Source organism: Salvelinus sp. IW2-2015, unplaced genomic scaffold (genome assembly GCF_002910315.2).
Source record: "Salvelinus sp. IW2-2015 unplaced genomic scaffold, ASM291031v2 Un_scaffold1555, whole genome shotgun sequence".
Lineage (NCBI taxonomy): Eukaryota > Metazoa > Chordata > Actinopteri > Salmoniformes > Salmonidae > Salvelinus > Salvelinus sp. IW2-2015.
The window spans coordinates 129,086-151,450 of record NW_019942986.1 but is presented as its reverse complement, the minus strand read 5'-3'; the positions used below and the strand labels follow the sequence as shown (position 1 = coordinate 151,450).

Sequence of the window (22,365 nt, the reverse complement as noted above, 5' to 3'; positions counted from 1 at the left end):
ACCATTTTTAAATTTGCTCAAAATTGAAAGCTGCATCAGTTCTCAGTGAATGAATGACCACAATGATGATGACGACTCGACCACTTTCCTGTTGATGCAGCTGAATAGTCCCCGACTTTAATCCTGTTATCGCTTGTCCTTGTCCAAACAGTCGCTGCTGTAGATTCGGTGGAGATAAGGTTCGTGGACGCTCCTCCTAATATGATGCTGCTATTCCTCGTGGAGTTTGCGGTCACGCGCCGCAGTCCGGTGTGCCGGGGAAAGTGCTTTTATCAGCTCTTGTGAACCTCTTAGAAACGGACTTTCTTTGACTCTCGGTTGTGTCTTTGATTGTCGCTTATTTCTGCCTATCCATACTCTTTTTTTTGTAGGCTAATAAAAAACCGAAGGCAGCTGAACTGAGCTGAGCATACCCATCGAGGAGCCAAGGACCTTTGTAAAACCGTGGTCTGTCAGTGGTCATATTGGAAGGCTTCACATTGGGTCGTGAGCAATGAAACTTAAAATAGTTTTGGATCTTTTCTATTTCCTCACAATTTTACTCCCCAATACAACGTTTTGTCAAACAGGTAAGTGATATGCCAATGTAATTAATTGATCATGCCAAATTAGGACTACATTTTATGTAGACCTTCAAATTAAGTGCTAAAATTACCTGTAGCCTATCAATGGGTTTCAAGCTTATTTTTTCAACGGACATGGTTACGATTAATATTATGAAAACAGTAGGCCTACTTTATGAACTGGGGGATAAATGTAGCAAAGCTATGGAAGAAAAGGTGACAATACCGTTTTTAATGCTGAAAATATATAATTTATTACAGCCAGATAAAGTCTCGGGTGATTTTTTTGTACCTGCTCTCTCCATTCGTTAGTCCTGTCCATCTGGTAAGAATGGTGTAAATCTGTGGCATGCATACTGATAGTAAAGTTCATTAATCGAGGTGCTGTCATCTAAGGGCACATACCTACGACTCTCATTGCTATGGCAGTCTATTGACCTGTCATTGGAGGCAGCAGGGGCCAAGCCTGTCTGTTTCTTCTCCAACCACACAAGCCTTTGAACCCTGTGGCCATGGTGGGAAGAGACACGTGTCCATGAGGGCCGCCCACTCTGACAGGGATATGGTGATGAAGGGTATCTCAGGACATTGACTATGAGAGTTCCCGTCTTGGCTGAAGAGAGACGGACTGACCAGGCGCTGCTGAGAGTGAACGATGATAGGGTAGCTCTGAAAGCTCCTGTCGTCACCTGCAACGGCTTGTCCGACTGTCGTCACTATGTCATAGTTAGTTGGGGTTATGACTTTTCACTTGGCTGGGAATCCTCTAACTCATCTCATGTTGGCCTTTAAGTCCCACAGCTCTCACTTTTAGAGTTCTCTTTTTCTCTCTATTCATTTTGTCTTCCTCTTTATTTTCCCTCGTGCTGTTCTGCTCTTCATTAACCATTAGCATATATAAGTCTCTGTCAGAGGTACCCACCTCTTCTGTTTGGGCCTCAATTGCCTGACTTGGAAGATTCACCACATAACCGTCCCATCTCTGATAGTTTGTATAAGAGGCGTCGTCAATTTTGGTTCCAGTCTTGCCCATCACCGTCATCAGTCTCCTATATTTCTGAGTGAAACTGTTAGGGTCTCTTTTTGCCCTCGACCTAACAGCTGGTTGCCTTTTATCCTCCTCTCCTTTCATCACCGTAGAGGGGATGCTGGGATCAACCATAGACACGGGAGGTATAGCAGCACCTACCATGATTGGAACACAGTGGTATGGCGGTGAGGGCCAGGCTGGACCAATAAGCAACATCGGAAAGGGCTGAGGGTGTGGAGTAAAGACATAATCAATCAATGGAGTAGATGGCTGGATAAAACCTCCAGAGGTGTAGGCCTCTGTGGAAATGTTTGGAAGAACAGCAGAATCTAGGCCCATATTTTGTCCTGTATATTGAAGACAATCAAATTAGTTTGATATTAAATACTTGAGAAATCATGATTATATTATATTTTTGTTAGGCTTGCAATTAATAGTAATCCTATTTGATGGTAGTATGACCTAAGTACACTTTTTCCTTGTTAAGCAATTTCTGATTGCTTCATAATTTTTTGTTTTGTGGTTATGCTTCTAAAAGACGTTCAAACAACACATTTACCATGATCTTGTTGTAATAAGTGTTGTTGGTAATTGAACTGAAAGTTCATTTTTATCCTCTGCTCTTATGCCAGATACATTGTAACGGACAGACCTACATAAAATCAAGAGCATCAGTAGCACGTTTGAGAATGTTTTTACAATGTTGCTCCACCATTACCTGACTGTGGTGTCAGAATTGTTACTCAGGTGAACACAGCTGGTGTTACTGTGGCAACTACCAAACATTCCTGCTTCAGAACAGCTGTATTTGCAGTAGGCCTACTGTCCCTCTCAGCAAAGTTTCGAGAGGATGTCTTTCATTTAGATTCTGTCCAACACCCAAGGGTCTTGCTTCGGTATGCTCCAAATAAATTATTTCCCTCCTGTTTTAATTTCACATTTCACCCTAAACTGAGAAGTCAGACTGTCTTTGATGCTGCTTTTAACATGCTTATCGTAAGCAACATTCTGATCACCACAGCAGTTTTTTACCACATGCCATTGAATAGCAAGTACCTCATATTCCTTCCCCCTTTGATGATACCTCTCATGTGAAGGCATATATTAAAACGGAGCACATGGACATTAGCAGTCACATCCTGCCAGAGCTGAAGTGTCTCTACTTGATTTGGAAGCCTAGAAATAATAAGGCTGTTAGCTTTGGCTACGACTTAGTTCCTGATCAATATTGGAGACGCCATGTTTGGTAACGGATTCTTTCATACTAGACACTTCCACTCTGACTRCTCCCAGCTGAGACTGTCATTGGATACATTAAATTACAACATAGATGTAGGGGAAGTAGAAGACAATCACGTTCAAAGTGGATCTCCTCACTCTGCATAGTGGATTTGACAATAACACTTCCCTGTAAATCAATGAATTAGTGAAACATGACTGCCCGTGACTTGCATGTAGTACAGTGACAGTCAATGTAGAAAACATAGACGTGAACCATCTTTACCATCTTTTGTAGTATCCCGTGCATCACTATAGTTCACGAAAAGATACACAAAATACATGTCCAATAGTATTTACATCATCTCGTATTCTTACTTACACCACTGAGGAGTTAGTTTTGCTACGGTAACATGAATCGTCTCAAAGTCTAGCAGATCAAAGTCTAGCAGATTTTMTTCTGTCATTTGTTCATTGGGAATGGACTGGTTGGACTTATTGGATGTCTGGGCTTTTACCCCAAGTTTGTGGAAGACCTGAACAGACTGCATCATCTGATGACCCAGAYGSCTCCTTGGAGGTTGGGGAGCCTTTGGGGTAGGCCCCGCCCCAAATTTACCCCCCTTAACGCTACCTTTCTGCTTCCTGGATGAGGAAATGTCTGAACCTGTTCTGTCTCCACCTCCATCTGCAGCACCGCTCCTTGCACATTGGACCAGCTCCTTTACAGCACACTTCACAGGACTAGGGTTACTCTCACCTACACTCCTTTCACCATCCCTCTTTTCACCTCCCTCTTTTCACTGTTCACGCCATCACTACTGTCACCAACCTCTCCAATGAGGGCCGTCTTCTTTGTTGTCTCCCCTCTTCCCTGCTCTGCTTCCTCCGCTTTCTTTTTAGTAGCATCCATCACAGGGCTTCCTGTAGCCTCCTCCAATGGGACAGCTGGATTGCCAGTGTTCAGTGTTGTGTCAATAGGTGCCATGGTAATGTTGGCTGCAGGTGCTGGTGCAGCAACACAGATGTAACCTGGTGCGGGGGCATACGGCCCAGGTTTGTGGCACTGGTGGTGGCTGAGGGGGCTGATCTTTGGTAGACAACAATGTGCCATAGATCGCATGTTGATGGGTTTGAGGATGAGAAAGAAGGGGTTGAGGGTGATGATAAAGATGGTAATGAAGGAGATTGGGATGATTAGGCGGCTGCTGGAAATGGGCTGTWACAACCRTAGGGTTTGTGATCTATGACCAGAGTTACCTGCCCTGCCAGCAGGCTGTTTCCTGAAAGAAACAGATAGATATCTTTTTGATTTCACAAAATATTTTTGTCAGGATATTATAATAAATGCATTTGTAAAGTCATTATGCCTCTTGCCTTGTAATTTCTGTCATCCAAAATGATAATTTCATGCTAGTGTAACGGGTGTGAAATGGCTAGCTAGTTAGCGGGTACGCGCTAATAGGTTACAATCGGTTACTCACTGCTCTGAGACTTGATAGAGGTTTCCCCTTGCTCTGCAAGGCCGCCCGGCTTTTGTGGAACGAAGGGTAACGACGCTTCGTGGGTGACTGTTGTTGATGTGTGCAGAGGGTCCTGGTTCGCGCCCGTGTCGGGGCGGAGGAACGGTCTAAAGTTATACTGTTACATTGTGCCGTGACCCGATCACTGGTTGCTGCGGAAAGAGGGAGGTCGAAAGGGGGTGAGTGTAACGGAATGTGAAATGGCTAGCTAGTTAGCGGGTATGCGCTAATAGCTTTCAATCGGTTACGGCACTTGCTCTGAGACTGAAGTAGCCGCGGCTTTTGTGGAGCGATGGTAAACGACGCTTCGTGGGTGACTGTTGTTGATGTGTGCAGAGGGTCCCTGGTTCGCGCCCGTGTCGGGGCGAGGGAACGGTCTAAAGTTATACTGTTACACTAACTTTATAATAAAGCATAAAGCATAGATAGTTAGAGAGCTGAAAAGCTAACAGACAGTTTTGAGAGGTTGGAATAGTAATTGAACATAAAATGCTTACCTTGTGTTGAGTCAGGTGTGAAGGCGTTACTCTGGAAAGGGTTATGATCCTCCATAGTTATAAACAGTTATTTTAACTATTTTAACAATATTTTGAAAGTACAGTACTTTGTTGTTTAGTCAAGTAATTGTTTAATTGATGCACCTAGAATGTCAGTGTCACTCTATGATGTCACCATTTTTTGTTCTGACTAGAGGGAGTACAGCTACGACCGGAAGTGACTTTTTCGTAGCAGGTTAGGATCATTTACGCAGCAGGTTAAGATGATTAATGTGGCCGGTTAGGAGACTTAGGTTAAGGTTAGAAAAAGGTTAGGTTTAGCTAAAATGCTCTCCTAACCTGCTGCGAAAAGTAACTTCCAGTCGTAGTTTTACTCCCTCTAGTCACAACTCCTAGACGTTCCAATTCCAGAAAATTGTTGTTTTGTTAAGAGTTTAATTTCTCCAAATAAATGTTGTTTTTATGCACAAAAGTACAAACAAGATCACCAAGATAAACATATTTTCAACATTAATTTGTCTCATAATCCCATAACTCCTATTTTACAATTGCTATGATTAGGCTATGCCTAGTTATTACATGGTTGCAACATCGTATTGACAGTGTTTCATTGCTAATTCAGTTGATTGTGTGTGTTGGGGGGGTAACTTGGGATCGGTAACTTCAAATCAAATTGTGTGCATATGCGTGCGTGTGTACATGCTTTGAGGGGAAAACACAGCAGCACCTTATTCAATCATGTTCGTGCTACATGTTTGGCTGCTTGTGTCTATCCTCAGTGCTGCCCCCAGAATGTGCTCCGGGGGGTCACTCTCTGCTCCAGAACCCATACCGCAGCACCAGTTTCAGCTCCCGCAGCCTGCAGCAGTCAGCCCTCCAGGACTTCATCTGTGACCATTCCCTCATACCAGGCTGGTACCAGTTCCAGATCTTTGACAAGCCCGCCAGCATGCCCACACAATGTGTGGAGGTAAATACAGATGATACATTTCATTTTATTGTACTTTTTCTCTCTAGGGCTCAAAGCATGTTACAATGTATGGAGGTCACCCCATTCCCCTACGTGTCGCTAACACCCGTTTATTGACTGTGTCCAGCTCGCTAATAATCGACGAAATGAAAGATAGACAGTCAGAAAGCATTGAAAATTCCAAAAACGATGGATAGAGGACTCTTTTAATTTATTTTGACGCCGAGGAAATATTTTTTAAATGTCAGTGCCTCCCTCCGGACCCCGTTGAAGACCGAATGTTTAGGTGGTCTTTCATAGCAAGATGCCATGCCTCAGTCAGAACTAGTACGAAAAAAATTGTCCCCACTGATATAAGATCTTACAAGCGCCGGAGGGGCTGCCGTTTACGGCTCCTAACCAACTGTGCTATTCTTTAGTTTTGCATTGTTTGTAACTCAATTGGCATTAAGCACAGGACCAAAGAGAGCAAAAGACAGGAAGAGATATTAGAGACACAGGAGAGACAGGAGAGATTCGAGAGAGACTGGGAGAGACAGGGTTAGAGAGAGACAGAGAGATAGGGTTAGAGAGAGACATGGTTAGACAGAGAGCGAGAGAAAGATGTTCCTCATTCCCTGGGCTGCCTGCTGTGGCTGCAGACTGAAGGATCCATCAGAGTGTCAGCTTCCTCTTCTTCCCAAAGCATGTGTCATATTGCAGTTGTTGCCTGCAAAGTGCGCCCCTACCAATCATTACCGATGTGGTTGTATTATTACCACCCAGTATAAACTAGCCTGGTTCCAGACATATTTGTGCTGTCTTACTTATCAAATCAAATCAAATTTAATTTATAGCCCTTCTTACATCAGCTGATATCTCAAAGTGCTGTACAGAAACCCAGCCTAAAACCCAAACAGCAAACAATGCAGGTGTAGAAGCACCGGTGGCTAGGAAAAACTCCCAGAAAGGCCAAAACCTAGGAAGAAACCTAGAGAGGAACCAGGCTATGAGAGGTGGCCAGTCCTCTTCTGCTGTGCCGGGTGGAGAATTATAACAGAACATGGCCAAGATGTTCAAATGTTCATAAATGACCAGCATGGTCAAATATAATAATCACAGTAGTTGTCGAGGGTGCAGCAAGTCAGCACCTCAGKAGTAAATGTCAGTTGGCTTTTCATAGCCGATCATTAAGAGTATCTCTACCGCTCCTGCGGTCTCTAGAGAGTTGAAAACAGCAGGTCTGGGACAGGTAGCACGTCCGGTGAACAGGTCAGGGTTCCATAGCCGCAGGCAGAACRGTTGAAACTGGAGCAGCAGCACGGCCAGGTGGATTGTGGACAGTTATATTATCACAATGAGTGGCTAGAAGTTTGCAAGACAGTGCAAACAGATCTAGAACCAGGCTAAATTAGTCTTATTCTGTTCTCTATTGTCTTCATCTGTGTCCACTAGGTGAACCACTGTGGGACCCAGGCCCCAGTCTGGCTGTCTCTGGGGGAGGGTGAGAGCCTTCCGCGGCCCCTGGAGGTGACGCAGCTGACGGCCTGTGCCACCTGGCAGTTCTTCCTCAGCAGCAGTAAGGACTGCTGCCTGTTCCGCATCCCTGTCACCGTGCGCAACTGTGGAGACTTCTACGTCTACCTGCTCCAGCCCACCCAGGGTTGCATGGGCTACTGCGCACAGGGTACAGCAGCTCTTTACGAYAGTCTGTTTAGGTGGAGGCAATGAGGAGCTCCGTACGCTATGAAAGTGAGGCTGCATTTTCCAGGAAGTAGCCTTGTAGTTTTTTCTTTCTTCAATGGGCAAAAACRGAGCGCTATGGTCTTCAGCGCCAAAATGTCATAAAAGGCAATTCATCCACAAACACAAATATAATTGTGTAAACGGATGTGTTTTCATGAATTTGATGATATAATAGTCAAGCCCATTCAAAAGATTAGGGCTGACCCCAGAAGTACAGTACGATGTAGTGCTGCATCACTTTYATAGCGTATTGCCAATGCTCTATGATTTGATCTCTTACTGTATGTGTCAATGTAAACATGACATTACTTTAGGTTTCTTTTACAAGTGTTTGCTGTACATCCTCCTAGAATAGGATATTACAAATGTTATCATTATTATAGTGGTAATAGCGTATATAAAGGTGACATGATACAACTGTAAAAAMTTAAAAGAATTAGCACTAACTGCATGTAACTCATTAAACTGTTATTTATGTGCTAGTGACTCAGACCTCTGTGGTGTTAACTGTTAAGACCACCATTGTTAATTGTCCTGCTATCGTTCACCATTTAGAGATGTCAGACTCTGCGGMGGTRGTGTGTGGTCCTGACGAGGTGGAGGTTGATAGAGCGTGTAAAGGTGAGTGAGCTCTCTGCCTCCTGACTGTGTGTTGTCTGGCTCTATAGGAGGCCCTTGTTAAAGTCAGGCACCACAACAATCCGCGTCAGAATTGCCATGCGGTGTGGAATGCAGCAACAGGCCGGTCACAGGTCCTCTTAATGAGCTAAGCATGTGTGTCCTGCCTCCCTCGCCCCGTCTCCATGACGACATCTCTCGGCGAGGTCGTGAATTATCCCTCTGCCGGTTTTAGGGCGAAGGAGGAGGGGGGCTGGGGACAGGTGGATGGTTTAATTAACTTTTATTCACACGAGAAGTTATCAAGTTGGAAGGGATACTATGAATAGGAGAAGGTACCTACCGTGTAGGTACCTACTGTTTTGGTTTGTTATGTTTGGCCCCTTTCCCTGATTAGAGTTACAGAAATAGACCAAAATGTTGGGACCCASTGGAAGGCAGTGGCTGATGACCGGATCTTTGCCTGAAATATAGATTTTGATTACTTGGTGGGTCACAGGACAAAAAACATTCAGCCAAGCTTCTATTATACACAAMCATCTCATATCACCCAAATACTGTATACATTATTACCTGCTCTATCCATGTAAATACCAGTTACATGTTCAGTAGGAAGAAAACTGAGTGAAACTACCCATTTTGTCCAATAAGACATTTTGTCCAATAAAATATGTTGCTAAACATTTTGCTTCGGGGTACTCTACTGAACACGACTCCGTTATCCCTTCCAGCCAAACAGCCTCCTTCCCCAGCGGTGCCTGTGATATTAGCAGAACTCTCTGGAAGCATCGTCTACCTGAAGTGCAGCTTCGAGGGCCATAGCCTGAACAGCTCCCTAGGCTATGTGGTTGCCTGGTCTCGCCTCTCCCACCAAGGCATCAAAGAGGAACTGAAACAGGAGACTACTGTCCAAACCGTTGCCTTCATCGAGCTGGACGGGATCAACCTCCGACTGGGGGACAAGGTGGGTAGAAGTTACCCCTAACCACTGACACRGGGTCAGATATTTTTCTTCTCTAATGGTAAAAGTTAAGATCGAGGGTAGTGTAATTTCATCCGAGACTTGTGGTTACGGGTAGCTTCTACCTCGCTTGTAAAACAGTCAAATGCAAAAAATAATGCTAGCTTCCGAGCTCTCTCTGAAAACTGAAGTGATAGATTAGGTTATAGAGCAAAAGAGCTGGCCGTGTTGAAAACCTAGACTGCCACCGGCCATCAAAGTTTTACAGTATATTGTCATGTCATCCTTTTATCTCTTGTTATACATGTTGCTTTTTTTTTACTGTGGTATCATGTCTATCACCTGGCTTCAACTATAAAGGCTTTTCTAYATCCTGAACTGTAGCCTCTCTTCCTCTTGAACGCCTGTGGCTGTCCTTCCCTCTCTGTCAGATTTACTGCAGTTGCTCCAGTTTTTTTCTGGACTCGCCGGACATCCAGGGAACCCCAGTGGAGAGCRAAGAGTTCTTTGCCGGGATCAGGGTAAGTCAAAGAGATAGAGAACACTATTTCAAGGATTTGGYGTTTGAGTGTGTGTAAAGTGTGTAAGTTGTGTGTGCGTGCATGCCTGTCTGTCTCTCTCTCTGGGTCTGGGTTTGTGTGTCTCCTTTTTTGTTTTAAATAGTCACTGGTTAGTCAGAATTTCTCTTGTGACTTGTCTCTGCAGTTGAAAACAGAGGTGACTACTGTGTCTGAGGATGGGAAGGACTGTGAGTTGACTGTGGAGAGTACCATCCCTATCCCCTGCCCTGGCGATGCCTCCTCCTCCACCTCCTCCTCCACCACAGAGCAGTGTACTCTCTCCTTACACCTGAGTACAAACAATCAAGGTAAAGGCTTCGTAAGTAATCCGGCATACTCACAGTATCACCACAGTAAAGTTAGATTCTTCAACATGTTGTATTTTTAATAACTGATTTTGGCAATACGTTTTATTTTCATAGCGTCTTGATTCTCCAGTGACAATGCATATTGACATGTCGATATCCCTACGCAATAGACAAAAACAAAGCCAATGACAACAACCATTAAATTATATATTTGTTCCTCCATAGGAGACCATCTGCTGGGTCCAGACGTGGTGTTGTCGTCGTGCCGGGTGGATCTCTCCCAGAGCCTGGGGTGTCGTAACGGGGTGTGTAGCCAGGCCCTGGTTCACCTCAGCGCGGTCACAGACTTCCTCAGGGACGGGGACAGGACGACACAGATCTCTGTCAACCCCATCGTCACATCCAACTTCCTCTGGAGCGGCTACACACCACAGAGTGTCCAGGTACTGTAACTGGAAAAAACACCCTTGTGATGGGTTGGGAGGAGAGTGGCGGATGTTATTAGCCTGGTCCCAGATCTGTTTGTGCTGTCTTACCAACTCCTATGGTCATTGTCACACTGTTTRGCATAAAACTTTGCAAGACAGCATGAACAGATCTGGGACCAGTCTAGGTTGTTAACAGATCTGGGACCAGTTTAGGTTGTTAACAGATCTGGGACCGGTCTAGGTTGTTACACTTAACTCACTCAATGCAGAATATACGATGATGCTGTATATACTGTATAGTGTACATTTTCTCACTGCCACAGTGCCCATACACAAACTGTAAGTTGCCAACACACTCATATAAGCATGTACTGTATACACTTTATTTTCTCATCTAGATAGCTGAATGTGAAAATGAAATAAATGATATCTGATATGTGATATCTGCTCTGTGTTTTCAGATCACAGTGACGGATGTTCCCTCTGCATACTGCTACTCTTTCACTGATCCTCACATCATCACGTTTGATGGCAGGTACTTCAGTCACTCCTTTATAGTCTGCCATAATGATAGATGCAGTCAAGGCAATGTTAGCCTGCAAATATGATAACAATCACATGAATACACATTAGAGTAGCTGATACTGTTATGTATTTCATGCATTTCCTTCCAGGCAGTATGACAACTACCAGATCGGGACGTTTGTGCTGTACAAGAGCACGCGGCAGCTGTTCGAGGTCCACGTGCGCCAGTGGGAGTGCGGGAGCCTTGTCCACCACGCCTCGTGCACGTGCGGTTTCGTGGCAAGAGACGGCGGTGATGTCATAGCCTTCGACATGTGCAACGGAGAGCTGGGGGACACCAGGCCGCACCTGTCGGTGAAGAACAGGGACGTGGGCAAGAGCGGCATCCGCATCACTGAGTCTTACCAAGGACGCAAAGTCACAGTGAGTGAATAAATAAATAAATACATTTAAGTTGTCCTCCGATGAGTTGGTGGTGGCAGGAAAAAGAAAAGGTCACAGAGTTGAAGCCCACGCCCACAGGAAGTAGTCATTAGCCAATAGGGTGTTGAGAAAGGCAGTGTAAACTTACWGTGCAAAGTCGGTATTCAATTGTTTATGCTAATTATGAAATGATATAGACTGTGATGATAAGGCGACGCACTGGAAAGCAGAAAATCATTTAGTTGTAATAGAATAGAACAAAATCAAATGAAATACAACAGAATACAATAGGATTTAATCCCATTTCTGTCTGTGCTGTAGATGACCTTCTCGTCGGGGGCGTTTGTGCGTGCCGATGTGTCTGACTGGGGCATGAGTCTGACCCTGAGGGCCCCCAGCTCCGACTGGAGCCAAACCCAGGGCCTGTGTGGGACGTATGACGGACAGACCCACAATGACCTCCACACAGCAGGGGGCGCAGTGCTGGACAASGAAGACGTAGCAGCCTTCATCTCTGAATGGAAGTTAGTCTGATGCCAAGTCTCAAATCAACCTCTGGCCCCTAACGCTATGGAGTTTGCAGATCTGAAGAAGATATGTGGTGATAGTTCTAACCAGCCTATCAGTGATTGCACTGCAGCTTTCATTGTAATTCCTATGCCTGTACAGTTTGTTTAGATCTGCAAAGCAGGGGCTTTGTCCCATTCCAAGTGCAACGACAAAGTCCGGACCTGAGACTGTTCTTTCAAACAATGGATATGAATCATATTGAACATTTTACATGAGCTCTTTCAGCTGTGGTTATGTTACATTATTATTTGTTGAATGTATTTCCGTCGAGATCCTAACTGATAAGTATGTATTTCTCTTCTGGCAGACTCCCTCCTGGTAGCAGCTTGTTTGACACCGTTCCGTCCTATCAGAGCGCCCCAAACCCTCACAGGTACTGTAACTGTGAAGAAGAGTCCCRCCCCACGTCCCCGCGAACCAGGTCTCAGCCAATCCCTGGCTTCGACTCCTCCTGTTCTCACCACGGCAACGTGAGACTCCACAGTATCATCCCCACTCTGGATGTCACCGCCGAATACAACTCAGTAGAGCTGTTCAAAGGCCACCACGACCACCCCTCATGGAACTCCAACCAGCACGGCCGGGCCGAGGACACCGCCGCCCAGCCTGTAGAGAGAGGCTCTACCCTAACAGGCTCCAGCCATGGAGCCAACAACCAGAGGAGCCGTGGAAGGCGCCAGTCCTACCAGTTCCTACCCAACATGCCGTACCAGAGCCTGAGCCAGTCCGACCTGGAAGACTTCACCTACTTCTTCCCTGAGGACCACGAGCTGGCGGCCCGGCCCGAGTCCTCCCCTCCCCCCACCTGGCCCACCCCGTCTGGGCTAACACAGCACCAGGCCAGAGTGCAGTGCCAGCGGGCGGTGGCTAACTCCAGCGTGGCCCTGGGCTGCGGCTGGCTGTTAGGCCCGGCCATAGTGAGCCAGGCGGTGGCTATGTGCGTCAGCGACCTCCAGCTAAAGGACGACCAGGCCTGGGTGGGCGCTACTCTGCCTCTGCTTGAAAACGAGTGTGAGAGGAGGCTAGTGGAGGAGAGGGGGAGAGAGGGAGAGCACCAGGAGATGTTGTCCTTCCTCAAGTGTCCAAATCTATGTAATGGGAATGGCCAGTGCTCCGAGTGGGGGTGTGTTTGCTTCCCCGGGTTCGGCTCCTACGACTGCAGCGTTATCTCTGGTGAGAAGAGGGGAGGGTTGGATCTGTAACACACATCTATACTCTAAGTCAATCATAGATATTGTAAGTCAACACTAGGCCAGGGTTTGGCTCATAGTTCATCAAAATGAAAGACATATCACAGTAATCTGCTAAAATCCTAGTGAAGCGATTTGTTAAAAACCTGCTGACATTTTTTTTGCTTCTCATTTGTCTGTTTCTGGTGTCGTTTGGGATGGTGAAGACCAGACTCCAGAGATCACAGAGCTGGAGAATGAGGGACTGTGTGATGTCAGACAGAGCGACTGCTCCACTGTACAGGTCTTTGGACAAGGCTTCAAAGACTCCTATGAACTCAAGTGTGAATTTTTGAAGGAAAAGGTACCATACTACATCACACACACATACACACTGACACACACACACACACACCTCCATATTTGTGATATTAATTTCTGTAGCACAGTACTTCTGACCCAAGTGTCCCCACCTGTCTCTGTCTGCGTGTGTCCAGTTTGTGGATGGTGAGTGGACCCTGGACGAACCTCAGTTTTCCCTGGCTACCTTCCTGCATGTGTCAGGTTTGGAGTGTCAGCTCCCCCTGGAGTACAGACAACCCAGTGCAGGCCTGGACCTGGATACACCCACCGACAGACCCCTGGCACGCTGGCAGATCAAAGTCAGTGGAACAACGCTATGCAGCACATCTCAGTAATGTTTTGGGTCCAGACTCATTTGGGAATGAGCAAATCMCCCATAAAATACAGCTGGATAACAGAGCCCTAAACAAGAGTACTGTTTGCAGCAGGGCAGTGTTCTGGCCAAGTGTTGTAATATGGTTTGTTTGCACACCTACCAGATGTTTTCAAGATGGTGCAACTTGGACAAGAGACCCTTACTTATAGTAGGAGCTTCTGTAAATATTTATTACCAGTAGTCACTGATAAGTAAGTCATTAACATTGTCCTGGCAGGTGTCCAACGACGGCTATGGTTACAGCAACGCCAAGATCCTGACCCTGTTCGATGGAGCCTGTCAGATCTGCACGCTCAATGCTGACGTTCTCTGTACCTCCAGGGTGGGTTTCTCTTGTTTTTTTTTCTCTGGGTTTTAATGGAATCACAATGTTTCTGATAGCATGATCAGAATGTGTTGTTTAGTGATTAGAATCTGACTTTAAATGATTCAATAATTGTAACAAGGTAACTTTTCCCCTTTTTTTCATGTCCTTGTTCCTTGTGTTTTCCAAGTTGATTGAGAACATGTTCTCAGCCTGAGGATGCATGAATCAGCTTTTCGTAGTTTGGGTTCTTTTTCAGCCACTAACATTCAACAGATACTGTACATTATGTTGTGGGACATTCAACAGATGATCAGGCTATCTCAAATTTCAGGCCCCTTTCCCACCAGGAAAAACCAGCACATGGGCCCTGACCCTCTTAAAACTAACTGTGAGTGTAGCACATGGGGATCTGTGAAACGTACTCCTCAGCCTGAAGCGTCTTACCAATCGGCGCCACACAAAAAGCTAGCTATGTGGCGCAAGTAGAGACACTTCAGGCTGAGGAGTACGTTYCACACATCCCCATGTGCTATATGAGCACCACTCCTGCTAGTTATGCATGCCAACCAGTTTCTTCTGAAGAACTCAGAACATTTTTCACCCAAACAAAAAGTGGCCAATGCTCTGTTTGTAATTTAATGTACACTACCGGTCAAACGTTTTAGAACACCTACTCATTCAAGGGTTTTTCTTTATATTTACTATTTTCTACACTGTAGAAACTATGAAACTATGAAATAACACATGGAATCATGTAGTAACCAAAGAATTGTTAAACAAATCAAAATATGTTTATATTTGAGATTCTTCAAAGAGCTAAACTTTGCCTTGATGCCAGCTTTGCACACTCTTGGCATTCTCTGCCAAGAAACTGAAGATCTCGTACAACGCTGTGTACTACTCCCTTCACAGAACAGCGCAAACTGTCTCTAACCAGAATAGAAAGAGGAGTGGGAGGCCCGGGTGCACAACTGAGCAAGAGGACAAGTACATTAGAGTGTCTAGTTTGAGAAACAGACGCCTCACAAGTCCTCAACTGGGAGCTTCATTAAATAGCACCCGCAAAACACCAGTCTCAACGTCAACAGTGAAGAGGTGACTCCGAGATGATGGCCTTCTAGGCAGAGTTCCTCTGTCCAGTGTCTTTGTTCTTTTGCCCATCTTAATCTTTTCTTTTTATTGGCCAGTCTGAGAAATGGCTTTTTCTTTGCAACTCTGCCTAGAAGGCCAGCATCCCGGAGTTCTTTGTTTCTGGCCATTTTGAGCCTGTAATCGAACCCACAAATGCTGATGCTCCAGATACTCAACTAGTCTAAAGAAGAAAGGGTTTTCTAATGATCAGTTAGCCTTTTAAAATGATAAACTTGGATTAGCTAACACAACGTGCCATTGGAACACAGGAGTGATGGTTGCTGATAATGGGCCTCTGTACGCCTATGTAGATATTCCATAAAAAATCAGCCGTTTCCAGCTACAATAGTCATTTACAACATTAACAATGTCTACACTGTGTTTCTGATCAATTTGATGTTATTTATATGGACAAAAACATTTCTAAGTGACCCCAAACTTTTCAACGGTAGTGTACATGCACATTTTGTTACTGTGTATCAATCCCCAGGAGAAAACATGCAACATTGACAGTGTGTGTTATGGAGARGGAGACCTCAATCCCAGCAGCCCTTGCCTGATATGCCGACCAGACTCCTCCAAATACACATGGTCCATCGCTGAGAGTAAGTACAATGCCCTCTTACCTATAATGTACTTTTACTCTACAACTGCTGTTTACATTATACAACAGCATCTCTATACAAATTCATACCACGCAAACTGAAAGGTATTTTCTGCCACCCACTACTGACGACAGCACACACATGGCTGCATGGTCTCTGCAATAGGTCTACAGTACGTCTACAGCTCGCGGTTGGTCGTGCTATCGGGAACAAGGTGTTATTGGGGTCAGAGACATTATAGTACCTTCAGGCCTCTGGGTATTGTAATTGTGGTTGGCTCAATGTGTTCTTTGTGCTGTGTTTTGATTTGAGTGTTGATTCAAAATGAGGCCAAATCACTCCAGATCAATCAGAGTAGATAATAGAAATGAATACAACTGGTTCAAACTAGGAACAGAGCATTTTTACAAAGATAGACAAACATATAAATAAAACAAGTTGAAATAAAGGAAAAATAATTGTATATTTTGTACCTCAGATAATGATATGGACATTAATGATGAAATGATTAACGTTATTACTAAATATGACTATTCTGCTCCTGGAAGAGAATGAGCCACCGGTGTTTCAGTCAGCTCAGGGGCGTCTGCAGACATTCCAGGGGGAGAACTTTGTGTACCAGCTGCAGGCTCAGGATCCAGAAGGCTCTGTGGTGCTGTTCACTCTGGAGTCAGGCCCCAGTGACTCCTCCCTCTCCCCCGCTGGCCTGCTCATCTGGAAGGCTACTGACACTACTGCCTCCTCCTCCACGCAGACCTTTCAGTTCACTATCACAGACGATTGTAGTGCTGAGACGCTTGAATCTGTACAGGTAGGTTTAACGAGAGGAGAACACTGTTCAATAAGGATATTCCAAAAAATAAGAAACTCTCGATGCAAATTCCTTGACTGATTCTGTTGACTCTTTGTGAATGGGGATTCTTAGAGATTTCTCTTGATTGTCAGCTTTTCTGTCTAACGCGAGAGGGAGCTCTAGATTTGCAATCCTTATTGTCCAGCCTGCCGCTGTAGTAGTCTTTCTGCGTCTGTTGCTTTGGTATGTCTGTTAGCAAGACATTCAAAACTAAAATGCAGTAATCACTCACGGATTGTCAATCATTCTTCATACTTATATGTTCATTTCAAACTGTTTGTGAATTAAACTTAAGCTCTACTAACACTTCCCCTTGTGTGTGTGTGTGTCCAGGTCTCTCTGCGGCCCTGTGACTGTCTGAACGGAGCTTCCTGTGTTACAAACATTAACCTCCCCCCTGGCAGTGGGGAGTACCTGTGCGTCTGTCCCGCTGGCTTCACAGGGGACAGGTGTGAGGAGGACATAGACGACTGTAAACCCAACCCCTGCCGTCTGGTCAAGTGTATAGACGGACCCAACTCTTTCTCCTGCATCTGTCCCCCCGGAATGACGGGTACTGTACATGACAGAAATAGAATTACAACACACACTGTATGTTGTACATGCTAATGCTGCAGCTCATTTGTGGGTCTCAGATGCTTTTATGACTCTGAGAGCTTACTTTTAATCATTCAATTAGGAAGCTGTGCTTTGACACTCCATTATAGGAACCATACTCCTTATTACCACTCTTTCAGTGTTTGGATACAAGCAGTGCCAGATTTCCTTATCTGGTTCAGTGAATTTAGATGTTGATATTTTGTTCGTGGATTGCATCCTGTGTGTGTGTGGAAAGCTGAGATTTCATTCATGTTGTTTTTGTGTTCCAGGTCATACCTGTAGAGAGGATGTGGATGAATGTGCCGCAGAGCCGTGCTTCCCTGGGGTGGGCTGCAACAACACACTGGGCTCATTCACCTGTGGCTCCTGTCCAGAGGGTTACACTGGGGACGGGAAGAGTTGCAGTGGGTCCCACTCTCCCTCTCTCCCTGTCTGTTTCTCTCCCTCCTTCTGTATCTCTCTTTCTYTACCCCAATCCTCTCACCCCCAACCCTCTTTATTTTATCAATATATTTCTACTGACTGTGAATAATTATATTCTACCTCCTCCTCTCCTGTAGTTAAATCGGAGCCGTCCAGTGGTAAGGGTGATGACTATAAGCCTATTCATAGAGTGACCGTGCCTGTACCCGCTGTACCCACAGGAGGTCACCAGGGTTCTGGCAYGGTTAAACCATCAAGCCAGGCCCCCTGCTCCAGACAACCATGCTACCCAGGGGTGCAGTGCTTCGAGAGCACACACGTGTCAGTAGGCTACATCTGTGGACCCTGTCCACCTGGGCTCCATGGCAACGGACACACCTGTAGTAGAAGCACCACAACAGGTGAGAAGAGTCACCTGATCACTTGGCTGATGATTGACAGGGTTCATGTGATTAGGTGTTTATTATAATGTTATTAAATATCTGGGCTTAAATGGGATTAGTCCATTCGTTTTATTGCTGGCTCATAGCTGGCTTCTAGTAAAGCTAACTGTTATGCCAGTATTATTTAGCTAGGTCTTCAGKGTTAGTTGATAGAGGTGATTTGAGTTATACTAGCTCTATACAAATCACATTTGAGTTCCTTTTCTAGCTCTGTCCTCTAACTTCCAGTGTTTTACAGAACAGAGGCCAGTTAACACCAACAGAGAAGATGGACGTCCCCAAGTGACAGAAGACTCCAGTAGGGAAATTACTGGCACCACCTCCTCCTCTTCTTCCTCCACCTCCTCCTCCCAGTACAGGAGGATAACTGAGGGGCCCTCATCGGGTAGCAAGAGAGTCCCCTCCGTGGAGAGAAAGACACCTATTAGCCCCCAGGACCAAACTATCACCAGAGTCTCCACCCCCACCAATCACAACAGAGGTCAGAGCAGCAAGGTGGACCTGACCCCTGACCTTAGGTGGGGGTCATCGTCTCCCATAGTGACCTGTGCGGACTCGCCCTGCTTCTCCGGTGTGCCCTGTGAGCCCACAGTCTCAGGCTCCTTCAAGTGTGGCCGCTGCCCGTATGGTTACACTGGCGATGGGTTCACCTGCAAAGGTTAGCGGTTAGCACTCTTGTTGTCTGTTTTTCATTCATATGGTCTTTGTTCTTTTTTCATATGTTTTTAACATTCAAATCCTTACATGGACGTATACTGTAGGTTCCCATGAAACTGTTTGTGGTGTTTTCCAGCTGTGTGCCGGTATCCATGTGGAAGGAATATGGAGTGCTCTCTACCCAACACCTGCACTTGTAAAGAAGGCTATACCGGATATAACTGCCACATAGGTGGGAACAACAGTCAGGGTTGGACGAGACAGATGAGTTTCTACAAAATAACTTCTGCAAAAATGTCTGTAAATTAGAATAAGTTGTTTTCAGTTACACATAGAAGTTGTAGATTCTATTAACCTTCTACCTTCTCAGCTGTCTGCCGACCGGACTGCAAGAACCAAGGGAAGTGTGGCAGGCCTGATGTGTGTGTCTGTCCCGTGGGCTACAGCGGACCAACATGTGAGGAAGGTAAACATATCATCCCACACATATTTGAACTCTAACTATGTACTCTATATCCTGGCCCCAAATCTGTTTGTGCTAACTTGCCAACTCATTGTCACTCATTGTGTGGCTTGACAATGATGTAATATGAGTTGGCAAGATGGCACAAACAGATCTGGGTACAGGCTATATGTTCTCCATTGTAAATATTGTATATATTCTTCTTTTCTGACTGGATGCTCTGTACACCCCTTGGTTGCTGTGTTTGTAGCTAACTGTGAGCCATCTTGCCAGCATGGAGGAACCTGTCTGGTCAGGAATCTCTGCACCTGTCCTTACGGTTACGTGGGGCCAAGATGTGAAATCAGTGAGAGATAATCCATTTGATCCTTTCTTGCGTATATCATGTTTCCCTACAATTATCTAAACCAGTGTCGGCTTGCCTAAAAAAAATGGAATGTGTGTATAGGGGTTAGGAGTTGTCGTGTGTAACTGTGTCTGTGTGTGTCTCTGTTCAGTGGTGTGCAACAGGCACTGTGAAAACGGAGGGGAGTGTATTTCTCCCGATGTGTGTAAGTGCAAGTCTGGCTGGTACGGACCAACATGTAACTCAGGTAACGCCAATCAACATCACATGTTCCTACTTAGAAGCCCATGACGAACATATCTCTTTTCGACAACAKTATGTTTAGCTATGGGCTCAATATTCCATTGTCTTCACCTCCAGCTGTCTGCAATCCAGTGTGTTTGAATGGTGGGACTTGTATCAAACCCAACATCTGCGCCTGTCCCGGTGGCTTCTATGGCTCCCAATGYCAGATTGGTAAGAATAGGTGTCACACTGACAATCAATAAYCTAGATTGATTATGTAACCTAGATTATTAGTGAGTGATCCGGCAACTTGCACAGAAGTCTATTGCATGGTGGTACTTTGGTTTAGTGAGGTATAACTGTAGCTGTGTCACTGTGCGCCGTGCCCTCCAGCTGTGTGCAGCCCTCCCTGTAAGAACGGAGGTCAGTGTATGAGGAACAACGTGTGCTCCTGCCCCGGGGGCTACACAGGGAAGCGGTGTCAGAAGAGTAAGAGCCACTGCCACCCAACACAACCAAACACCCCACATCACTGTCTATGCATGCAGTATTAAATAGTTATAGGCCCTATTCCAACGTAAATACATGTGAAATTACCTAATTGTAATAACCCTGTAGCAAGCTAGTATGTACATGCAGTTATGTTAATCGAGCCAAAAATGCATGTTGCATTGTGTCTTTCAGGTGTGTGCGACCCCATGTGCATGAACAAGGGGAAGTGTGTAGGGCCCAACTCCTGCTCCTGTGCCTCTGGGTGGAGGGGGAAGAGGTGTAACATTCGTGAGTGTCAACATAATGTACAACCACTGTTAACCTGAACCTGTCACCATTTAAAGATGCCTTTACAATGCTGTTTGTGTGTGTGCGTGTGTGTGTGTGTATGTATTTAGCCGTGTGCCTGCAGAAGTGTAAGAACGGTGGTGAGTGTGTGGGACCCAACACCTGCCACTGTCCCACAGGATGGGAAGGCCTACAGTGTCAGTCCGGTGAGTCCTTCTCACATTCAATATGATGTATTGCCAAGTTTCAATACATAGCTATRTACTTTTATCCTGTACTTATATTGCGTTCTATACTATTTCCTCCTTCTGCCTGACGGACAGCCATCTGTAAGCAGAGATGCCTCAATGGGGGAAGGTGTGTCCTGCTCAACTTCTGCCACTGCCGCAACGGGTACACTGGCGTCACCTGTGGGTTAAAGGTGAGCATTGGGTCACAGTTTGGATGTTCATTAACAGTTTTTTAAAATTATTGTTGGGAGATTATATACTGTAAAATCGCTTTGCTTTTTTCTAGGCCCCACTTGCATAWGGGAAATGACTGAAGATGCAGAAGTTTTACAAAATACACAATGCAAATGGAGTCTTTATTAGGCAGTATGTGATCGTGGAGTGTGTGTGCCTGTATGTGTGTGTGCCTGTGTGCCTGTGTGCGTGTGCGTGTGCGTGTGTGTGTGTGTGTGTGTGTGTGTGTGTGTGTATCTTTGTACATTAACAGGGGGACTGGATATATTGCACGTATCTAATTGTCCCTGTTTTTTTTCTACCTCAATGCTCAAGGTAGCACATTGATGTAAAGCCCTTGCATAAGAAATGCATAACATATTCATAAACAATGCATTATACTGTCTTAAACACTGCATATTCATTCAGAAATGTTTATGCCAATCGTGTTGATGTCTCAAAAGCTACGTTTACCCAGGTAGCCCAAGTCTGATCTTTTTCCACTAATTGATCTTTTGACCAATCAGATCTGCTCTTTTGAAGGTAATTGGGCAAAAGATCAGAAATGTGCTGCCTGTATAAACGCAGCCAGACTATGTAATCTAACATAGACATTAATTCATGTATTTTAATGCATAAAGTCCTTATCCTGCATTATAGTCCTTATCCTAGGCTTTTATACAAAAGTGTTACTGCACACGGCTATGTTGGAGTAAGAGAAGAGAATCAGATGAAAAACTAGTTGATGGTTTATTGAAGAACAATCTAGCTTTATATGATATTAATACCCACTTTTCTATTTGTTTTGTTCCTTGTTAGTGATTTGACCTAAGTTTTTTCCACTCTGGTTTATTGTGGTACTGAAAGTGTTTGTTTTTTTGTCTAAACTATTGTGCACTGTTGTTTCATACTTAATATGTATGGAGAAATAATTATGTTCTTCTTTTTACATCACACCTGCTTTGGAAATGTTATTAGCTTGTTTGATTTTTAGGGCCACTTGTCTGCAATTGTTTTGTGACTGTTGACGAGATCTGTTGTAAGTATCAATTCAGTTATACTTGATCACTTCTGTACATTATACTGTACATAGGTCAAAACATTWGCTATTTTAACATTTACACCGCGTTGTTGTAAATCACGCATATGGAAACAAAATAAAAAGTTGATGTGTAACTTGCTTTAAGTAACACGTTGAATGGTTGAAATACAATACGGTAAGGGATGGACGAACACTTTTGTAACAGTTCAGTTGTACTATT

The 22,365-nt window shown here is 44.9% G+C and overlaps 1 protein-coding gene across 1 annotated transcript; it reads left to right on the top strand.

The window, feature by feature from the left end:
- Nucleotides 1–164: 164 nt before the first annotated feature.
- Nucleotides 165–22,277, top strand: LOC112071251 (von Willebrand factor D and EGF domain-containing protein). Its single transcript, XM_024138718.2, has 31 exons — nucleotides 165–569; nucleotides 5,611–5,801; nucleotides 7,236–7,467; nucleotides 8,082–8,147; nucleotides 8,876–9,108; nucleotides 9,537–9,626; nucleotides 9,811–9,973; nucleotides 10,199–10,416; nucleotides 10,863–10,936; nucleotides 11,076–11,349; nucleotides 11,671–11,873; nucleotides 12,227–13,092; nucleotides 13,316–13,452; nucleotides 13,586–13,750; nucleotides 14,045–14,149; nucleotides 15,756–15,870; nucleotides 16,419–16,681; nucleotides 17,057–17,276; nucleotides 17,593–17,727; nucleotides 17,884–18,147; nucleotides 18,428–18,847; nucleotides 18,983–19,078; nucleotides 19,217–19,312; nucleotides 19,560–19,655; nucleotides 19,807–19,902; nucleotides 20,016–20,111; nucleotides 20,274–20,369; nucleotides 20,565–20,660; nucleotides 20,771–20,866; nucleotides 20,984–21,081; nucleotides 21,177–22,277. The coding sequence occupies exons 1-31, from the start codon at nucleotides 494–496 to the stop codon at nucleotides 21,198–21,200; spliced, it is 5,400 nt and encodes a 1,799-aa protein (XP_023994486.1). The 5' UTR covers nucleotides 165–493; the 3' UTR covers nucleotides 21,201–22,277.
- The last annotated feature ends 88 nt before the right edge of the window (nucleotides 22,278–22,365 follow it).